The sequence below is a fragment of the Pieris rapae genome, chromosome 5 (assembly GCF_905147795.1).
Source record: "Pieris rapae chromosome 5, ilPieRapa1.1, whole genome shotgun sequence".
In the NCBI taxonomy this organism is placed as follows: Eukaryota; Metazoa; Arthropoda; class Insecta; order Lepidoptera; family Pieridae; genus Pieris; species Pieris rapae.
In genome coordinates, this window is record NC_059513.1 from 229600 (window position 1) to 239500 (window position 9901).

General features: G+C 31.7%; 2 protein-coding genes across 4 annotated transcripts; one reads left to right on the forward strand and one right to left on the reverse strand.

Moving 5' to 3' along the window:
• Positions 1-395: 395 nt before the first annotated feature.
• On the forward strand, positions 396-6608 carry LOC111000381 (KH domain-containing, RNA-binding, signal transduction-associated protein 2). 3 transcript variants are annotated; one of them, XM_022269784.2, is made up of 9 exons: positions 396-714; positions 1182-1306; positions 1438-1547; positions 1851-2053; positions 2638-2763; positions 4231-4385; positions 4475-4576; positions 4706-4818; positions 5169-5211. In XM_022269784.2, exons 1-9 carry the CDS (start codon positions 522-524, stop codon positions 5191-5193), a joined length of 1152 nt encoding a protein of 383 aa, XP_022125476.1. In that variant the 5' UTR covers positions 396-521; the 3' UTR covers positions 5194-5211. The 3 variants fall into 3 exon arrangements, 1 of the variants encoding a protein (XP_022125476.1); XR_002600426.2 differs by lacking the exon at positions 5169-5211 and adding an exon at positions 6515-6608 and having other exon boundaries at positions 397-714; positions 4706-4889; XR_002600425.2 differs by having other exon boundaries at positions 397-714; positions 4706-4889.
• Positions 6609-7436: 828 nt separating this feature from the next.
• LOC111000394 lies at positions 7437-9822 on the reverse strand (the record flags this gene model as incomplete). Its single annotated transcript, XM_045628178.1, has 6 exons — positions 9814-9822; positions 9405-9559; positions 8893-8995; positions 7992-8079; positions 7661-7761; positions 7437-7562 (listed from the first exon to the last, which is right to left on the reverse strand). Coding segments are annotated over exons 1-6 (582 nt in total), but the record flags the coding sequence as incomplete, so codon positions are not given.
• Between the last annotated feature and the right edge of the window lie 79 nt (positions 9823-9901).

The window sequence follows — 9901 nt, forward strand, 5'->3', positions numbered from 1 at the left end:
CTCCCTCGATCCAGCACGTCTGACCACTGTGTGAACCGTCCGGTACGCCCTCGCAACCCTAATGATATGCGACCCCTTTTACCCCGATATCCCCATAAAATGGATAGTTATTAGTTACAATTGAAAGAAATAACGGAAATATTATTTCTTTTGCGGATTTGGCGAAATCTTAGCATCAGGTGAGCCTCACAAGATTTTGAGTATTATTCATGTATTATTGCGATATTGGACGCCTTCATAGTCGATTATTTAAATAAGACACTAATGAATAATTCATATTAAAAGTGAACATAGTAGTACAGTAGTGAGTACCTTATAATTCTTACAGCCGTACTTTATGTAAATATTTAAGAATATAATCTGCGATATGCCTCTTTCTATGTACCTTACTCTATGGTAATATAGAATTTCAATCAATACTTTGTTCTTTGCAGCGTGGTACAATTATTAATGTTTTTGTAATACATATAGTTCACGACTGAGTTGTTGTATTTATTGTAAAGAAATTATATTGTTACACTATGGCGGACAAGTTTGATAATGGTAGTGGAGATTTTAAAAGAAATTCTAATTCAGGGAACGATCATGAACAAGATGGCGAGGAGGGTTCCAAATTGAATGAAAAAGCCGGTGAATACATGAGGGATCTCCTTAGCGAGAAAATAAAACTTCCGACTAATAAGTTTCCAGTATCGTGTCGACTTATTGATCAAGGTTTGCAAAATTATTTTTGGCATATTTTTCTCATATTTAAAAGTGCGATGAGTCGGAGAAGCGATAAGATGCTTTTTTAAATTAATTTATAACTAATAAATTACGTCATAATTTTGATTGTTTACAACTATGTATTTTCTTGAGTGTTAATTTTTTTCCATATTCAGGTTCATTGACCTAACCTAACTGTACTGTTAAGCTTGGCTTTACACTAGTCAATACAGCAATGGCTTGGGTTGGTTTTAATAGCACAAAGCGTTTTGTAATAAAGTTAGACTTAATAATTATAAAAGAAATAATAATGTTTTTATTCATGCTACACTTGAGATAGTGCACAATTGTCTGAAAAAATTAAAATGTCTATTTTTAACTATGTATGTAATTTAATAAAATCAAAGTCTAAATCATAGTAATGTGATGGACAATTGAACATTATATTGCAATAAATCTCTTTCTTGTTATTACAGAAGTTGAAAGACTTCAAGCTTCAGGCAGAATACCTCTTAGGGACAATAAGTATGTGGATGTATTCCGTGAAAAACCTGTCAAAGTTACAGTCAAAGTGCTGGTTCCCATTAAGGAACATCCAAAGGTAATAAAGCAGATAATTTGAATTTTACTGTTCTCAATTTGGCAACTACTGAACAATTATTTTTCTTTTGTTATTAAATTCTTCTTTTACTCTAGCTCTAAAGCAATTTTAACCATAATTTTTATTTCTAGTTTAATTTTGTTGGAAAGCTGCTTGGACCAAAAGGAAACACAATGAAACAGTTGCAAGAAGAGACAATGTGTAAAATGGCCATACTTGGGCGGGGTTCTATGCGTGATAGGTGAGTAAAAAAACTTCAATCTATTTAAAACAGTTTAATATAATGAAAAATTATAAGTTTTAAATTTAGTTTATTATTTTTGTAAACTTGTTTATAAATATACACCCATCTCATAAATCATGTCGGCAATTTTAACTTTCTATAAGTTGCTAAACTGCTCTAGCTCAAAAGGCTCACTTTTCTTTTATATATTAGTTGTGGTGTGGTGCATTATATAGCTTACTAACCCACAGTATCAAGATATGCTTTGTTAAATGCAAATCCTATCAGTAAAAGACTAAATACATATTTCTAATATTATAGGAACAAGGAAGAAGAACTTCGCAACTCCCTGGACCCCAAATATGCTCACCTCTCTGATGAGTTGCATGTTGAAATATCAGCATTGGCTTCACCTGCGGAGGCACATGCAAGAATTGCATATGCACTTGCAGAAGTCAAAAAGTACTTGATTGCAGATGGTCCTGACATGATGCGACCACCAATGCGTGAAATGATGGACAGAGGTTAGCAATTTTTTATTTTCAAAATTTGCTTGGAGGCTTATGTAGAAGTTAGATTTTTAATTTAATTTGTATGCCTTTTAAACTCAATTAGTCAGACATAAATATTCACCCAATACAAATTATTCATTCTTTAAAACCTCAGTAAGTCTATAAATACCTTAATTATGTTTTATTGATTTTAAACAAACAAATGTAATGTCCCAGCAACACCTACCTTATTACACAAAAAATGCTTGAACATTGCAATAAACTTAAAGATAAAGTATTTAAAAAGTCCTGAACTTCATAAAATATGTATAAATTTGTCAAGAGTGATTATATTTTAGGCAATTTCAACAAACATTATTGATATTTGGCTTGATATTAGGTATTGGTTGTTTGTGAATTCATTAATGGTGTTCACATTTCCACATTATGCTACAATTATGGCCATGCTTCCAGTTAACATATCTCAAAGAAGGAAACAAAATTCATAATTGATAAAAACCTTACACAACTAAGACTTTACTAAAAACTCAAAAATAACTCCCTCCATACACTTTGTTAGGTAGGACCTAAATAAATATGAAGGGGTTTGTTGCCAGATCCAGGCTCTCTAAGAGCCCCTCTACTTCAATTGCCAGAGTACTCGCAGGGAGCTAAGGCAGTCGTATACAGTGCACGCACCCTTACAAATCGTTCAGTATCTTATCAAGGTCCCGTGACACAAGGTTCGATCTTCAATTATGCACATCAATCAGATAATTTCCTAATGTAGTGTTTAAAAATTACATGACTTTAGTAAACAAAATCAGCAAAACTTTTTAGAACAGTTACACTAAAGATTAAAAATTATAATAGTTTACAATTTTTTTTTATATATTTAACATTACTTTTTTGTAAGTGCTACTTATACTATTAAACAAATGGTATTTATAAAATAAATATTAAAAAGCCTACTTGTATTTTAAGGACCTTCCCTTTTTTCAAGTAATTTTGCTATTTAATATTATCTCTATATGTCGCACCTTCAGTAATACAAAGGCATTTGATTTGTTCCACTTTGGCTTATTTTTTTAATACATAAAATACTTTTGATTTAGGTCATGATTTGTTCATGAGTTTTTTGAAACTTTTTTGATTTGAAACTTTACAGATTTGTTCTTTGATAATGTCACTAGATTACAGACTAAACTTTAACGATTAATTTAAATTTTAATAAATCCTATAAATTACGATTCATTAAAGAAACAAGCTAAGCTAGGCCCAATAATGTGACGAAAATTATGTTATGTATAGAGAATTAGTCAGGAATAACTCCTTGATACGATTTCAGACAATATAGGGATCTATTACATATTATATGTTGTTCAAATAAATTACATTCTCAATCAAAACATGATGATTTGCTATTTTAAAAGAGTACCGAGAGTTTTTTCGCCATTTTCAGATTCTAATTGAATAACGTGGAATAAGTGATACTTGTATTCTACTACACTTATATTCCAAAATAAACATATTTTCATTTTAAACACGACGTAATGTAACGTTTGAACAGTCGTAACTTGTTAAGTTTTGGACTACTAATTAGTAACTTGGGGGATCCGCGACAGGGAATTATCCTTTATCGGTGCTAGTCGCTAGGAAACTACATTTTGTGAACACTTAAAATCGTACTATACCAATAACTTTAGTAAGGCCCTTGTATTACTAAGGGAGACATATATGATTCAATAGCAAAACTGCTTAACACTACCACATATATTATTTTTGAAATATAATTGCCTTTATTACTCAATGTCACATCCAGAGCACCATACCGCGTGTTTTAATAACTAAAAGAAAACACAAAGAGATTTCTAAGTAATCTGTTTTTTATATGAACAAATTTTTTTTATTTTGTATATTCGATTATCAATACAATACAATTGTTGGTCCTTAATGTGTAATATACATGAGTTTGGGCATGTTATTATTTACTAAAATTGCTTTTTAAAATTAGTTTGCTTTAGTTGTGTATTAAAAAAGTAAATACTTACTCATCAACTGTTTCTATTTAAACCACTACTGGAAGTAGAATAGCAAGGAATCCGCTCACCTGAGCCTTATGTGAGAGAAGTTTGAATTTGTCATTGCAGTTTGTTTTATTAATATGAAACGTTTATATCGATAGCTAAACTAAAAATGATTTGTTTAAGGAGCACCTCCACCCATGTCGCGTCCGCCGGCACAGCGAATGCCGCCGGCGCGTTCCATGCCTCCGGCCAAAACCAAGGTCTTCAGCATTTTGGACCGAGCTCGCAACGCCATGGAGAGCTCTTACGGTTACGATGACTACTCTATGCAGGACCACGTTAGTATACTTCACTTTCCGATACCTCAGATTCCCATGAATGAGAGCTGCAGATTGAACGGAAATTTCATGAATTGAAAACATTTTAGAGTCGTCCACCACCGCCGAACCGACAAGCGCCGGACTCCGATTATTACTACGAGAGAGGCGGAGGTTCCGATCAGTTCTACGAAGAGGACAACTACTATAAGGTACAAAATTCAATTTTAATATATATTTATTATTAATTTATTCATTCAGACGACTGTCCCTGTTTTCTCACTTTCAAAGAAGAGAAAGGAATAAAACAGACCACGGAATTATCACAGAATATATTTCAGAGCGAAGAGCCGCGCGAGTACAAAGCGTCGGCTCGCGAAGTGGGCACTCGGAGGTCGGGTCCTCCCGCCACGAGGAACTTCAATAGGCCCGCGCCTTATCAGCGACAGCAGAAGTATGTGTAGACACACTTACTTATTTTTATTTTATTATGGGTGTCGTTGCCTTCCGGGGCTCCGAGTGCAGGTATTAACCGTTTATAGATATTCATTTTTTTTAATCAATTTTTAAAGTGGGTTGACGGTTTTGTTTCTGTTTGTGCTTTCTCTTTTCGTTGAGATAAAATATATTCAATCTAATAAAACTCTCAAATCTTAAAATACATGATAAATATCATATAATAAAAATTCAAGCTTGTCATGAAAAATTAAACCTCGTCAACAAAACTACCACTAAATAATTATTCTTAAATATGTAATCAAAATAAATAAAAACAATATTTTTAATATCTAAATAAATTTACAGGACCCATAAGAAACATTCGCAATAAATTGCGAAAAAGTTCGGACAAAAACCACAAAATTGAAGACAAATCCACAAAACCTCCATATGTCTCATATGCTTCCCTTAAATAATAAATGTCTATATCTTTTTAACGCTTATTGCAAACATTATAACTAAATTATGTATTTACATTAATTATTTTTGAGGCAATTTGGAATGTTCAGAAAATTGTGTTTATTAACTTGTTTTCAAATTCAATCGGTCTTAATTAAATTAGCTTCGAAATTAAAACGGTCAAATGTTTAACCGAAAAAGTTTTATTTACTAATGATAATTTTAAAAAGTATCTTCTATCCTGACAACTTTGTATTTAATATCGGATTAAACTGTATTTATTCCACAAAAAAGTTTTTGAATTTGTGTAAATCGCCTTAGGATTATAAAATATTTATATGCGGATAATTTTGCAATAATATTTAATTCGTCGATTTTGAAATTGAGTTGAAATTATTACGGAACAATTAAATTTAACTGTAATTTTAATCTTAATATAGATAATACACTATCAACATGTTGTGAATGTACTAATGCAGTCTGGTTGGATTTTTTAGATTTAAAAATAATTTGACTCTTGTGTGAAACTTAGTAATAAACTATCTTATAATTAATAATTGATTTTTAATACTATAACTACACCCCTTTTTGTTTATTTAAAACCGGACTCAACTCTGTATATGTATTAATAAAATGTATTAAATAATTAAAACAAACTTTAAATTAATATGACTGTTGAATAAAACGTTTTTATGATGTCATTTTGAAGACTTAAAAATAATTCAAATTAATAACTTAATTTAAAAAATTTACTGAACTCATTGCGAATAGTATGTACACTTAAAGAATATTTCTTTAGAATTTACATTTTAGATTCAAAATATGTATGTGAACTTAAAGCATTATTTCTAATATTAATTTATTAATTCAACAACAAATAATAACCAGACCAATCAACTTTCAAGATATTTTCATACACAAATAACCAACTGAAAATTAATATATAATATGTAAATTGGGTTTAATATACTATCATAAAAAATAAGTTACAAAATAACGCTTTGGTGTAGTAGTAGTAGTGATAGTGAAATTTTATACTTATGCGAACAGGTAGAAATTAAATCGGAAAATTCTATTCTTGGACGGATTTTGAAGGTAGGTAATAAAAATACGTCGGAATTGAGAATGTTTTTATAATAGATAATACACACTTATAATGTTTAAAACTCAAAACAGAAAAACTAATTAATACTTAAAATGTGTATTGTTAATTAAAAACTGTAGAACATGGAAAATAATTATCTGTATTTCAGGGAGTTGTCAGCAATGGAAGCTGGAGGTGAAGACAGCAAGTTGTTATTAGATCTACTACTCTTAATTTGGAAATTAATAAGAGATTTAAAAACACATTCGTTTTATTTCTTTCGAGTGCGACAGTGGGGTGGAACAAACCATCCCACATTTACTTACAGAGTGCCCCATTTTTGCCTCCTCCAGGTGCGACCTGGAATAGATGACAGGCATGGCGGTCAGTCTTGAAGAACTGGCCGACATGCTAGCCTGTTACAGATCGCAGCTGGAGGAATTTTGCAGAAAAATAATCAAAAGAACCGCCAAGTTCAACGGAAGTAAGGTCGGGGCGGGGACCGCGAGGCGGCCGGCGCCCACTTGCTAATGGGTATCATGAGGATACTCACGGAGAAGTGACTCAGAATAGAAAACTAGATAAGTAAGAAGATAGGAAAAGTAGGAGTAATTAAATTTAATTAAAGTAGTAGTAGTAATTAAATAAAATTGTAATTGTAACCGTGATATCTGTGTAAAAAACCTAATATCTGTGCTATGGTTTGCCTTAAAGCTGTGCGAATTCTAACAATGCTTCACGAGCCGAGACATTTGCAGCTTAGGCTTATAGGTATATCCTAAAAAGTGCCTTCTCACTATCTCGTCTTGACCAATGCGAAACAGATATAAGAGTTTTGAACCCGAGACTCGAATCTTGATGTACGTTCTGAAATTTGAACTAATTATCTCGATGGGAAGAACGAAGCCATAAGACGACTGCTGACTGAGATGATAAGGGCTTGTGATTGGTCTTGTAACAGGCAAATCATTTCGATACGGCAAGTATCTTGTAGACAATTAGAACAAATCGTGAGATTGAAAATATGCGTGGAATGGATTAAAAACAAAAAACGATATAGTATATATATATATTATTTGTATGTATTATTTGCTTTTATGTTTACTTTTAATTCTAGAATGTTGCATCACGATGACATTAAATTCAGAATGCGGTGCCGTCATTATTTCTAATTTCTTTGTTGTCACTCTTAAAATTAATACTTCGTCGAAGGGATCCTGGAATGGGAAAGTAAGTAGACATCAATTAAACAGACTAAGCTGTTTAGTTGCTTCGTGAAGTGATTTAGATTTTCGGTTTAATATTTTTTGCTTACCAAATCTTTAATACAGGCTTGTGTCATAGCACCTAGTCTACGCATAGCAATTCCATAGTTGGTTGCATTCATTAAATTGATGTTAGTTAAAATCGGTTCTCCTGAAATTGTGATAAATTCTAACAACATTTTTGTAACGCTTAGACTCTTTTACTTGATGTTATGGTTTCAAATAGGTAATCAGTCTTTATATTATAAATATATAATATATTTAATATATATATTACATTTATGAGATTTTGCTTCAATATTTTAAAGGATATTTTTTGTACACGTGGTTTTGCAAAAAGTACAAATGCATATGCTTTCACTAATAATAAAAGCAAATAACCTTCTTGGTTAGTCATAATAACACCCTCCACAGATTCGTCCTCCATTATTCGATCGACTATTGGATTTATTTCGTTTAATGAAGCGGTCTATAAACAGAATTAGTCGGAGTAATAATTTTAGTAACGATTTGAGATTCACGATAGTTACGATTCACAAGATACGCACTGTTCTTACAAGCCATTCGTCATGGAAATTCTTCAGTAAGTTAGATATTATTTTCATAGCTTGGTTCTTAACTGGAATTTAATCAAAATAATGGATGGATATCCGACTTCTGACCGATCTTTGTAAGCTAATAGATATATTAGAGTATGAGATTAAGCATTTTTGATATTGTCACAAAGTAATCGGATTTTCAAAATCGTTAATCGATCAGTCTTGCTTATATTACAATATACTACAACTAACCAACGAATTATTTTTTATTGCCTTCTATTTTCGCACACTAATCCGTGTACAATGCAAAACAGCACAGGCAGTGAAATCATTGTTTCCAGTCACTATTATCTCCATCGAGTTGGTCTCGATTCTAAATGCCAGCATTTCGTCCAAGACATCCTGATGGCCATGGATTAACGTAAAGGGTTTTTTCAATTCTTAATTATCTACTCTATATCCTCAAATCACTATAGTGTTTCCTTTAATGTAATAAAATTAAAAAAAACCTTAGACGGTTTTATGAATGGAGTAGGTATATTATTATTGCTTAATGTTCAATGTTCTTAATGTTTGGTCAATGTGTGGACTAGATGAAAATCTCCCCTTCAACGGATAAAACCGAACTCGAGTGTCCATGGGCGGCGGTATCACTTAACATCAGGTGAGCCTCCTGCCCCTTTGCCCCCTGTTTTTTTAAATATTTACGATTAACAATTAGTAGTACCATGAATTTTTCTTACTATTTCACTGATGGCCCTTCTAAAAGCTGAAGTCAAAGGTGGTAATTTACTAGTTAAAATATGCGATATAGTCTCGTGCACTGTTGTAAGTTGAAGAAAATCTGTAAACATGTTTATCCTTCTTCATGCCCATTACTACGTTTACTGACGCTAAGTTATTCAATTCAGTTTCTTTGTTGATCCATAAATGTGACCAATTGTGAGACAGACTCAACTGGTCCTATAAACTTGTGCCTATAAACGTTGCTAACAATCAATCTAATTGGACAGAATTACTTAAAGTACCTCCTCTTTTTTCTTTTTCATAAAACCGTAAATAGAACCTGATAAAAAAATGATAAGGTTTTAACTAAAAATATAGTTTAAAGTGCACTTATATGTAATAATAAAATATAATATAACGACTTTTGATTTTTTTTACGCTTTTCACGAAGAATAAATTAACATGTTTGCTCTGTTCCAAAAGGATTAGCTTAAGGCATTTAATGCCGTGCATGACTAAAAGCATTCCGTTCCGAAAATACATAATTCCCATCACGTTTGGACGCTCCTCAATACGATTTATTGCTTCGATCGTGTGCGTTGAAAATTCCTGAAAGTGGCCATTAACGCACTTAACTTTATTAATACAGTTTCGTATGATTGAATTGTATTTTATTAGTAATGAAATAGAATTTTTATTTTACGCGTGAAGTACACAAAAATTAAAAATTAAATAACATCAAAAATAATTTAATTTTTATGGCACCACGTATTATGCCGATCTGCGATGCAGTGATAGGATGTTACTCTTTTAAGATTTTATATACAATAATAATTCATTTATCCTAATGTATGAAAATAAATTTGAAGAGTCGGGGGAACATAGAGGCAATATGATATAGATAGGACGATAGTTTTATGTGCAACTTAACAACTTACGGCAGGCATTTCTCTATCAGGAATTTTTCTTTTTACCGTATAGGACATCTTTATAAAATATAAGGGTAAAAACTTCAAAAAACTTAAC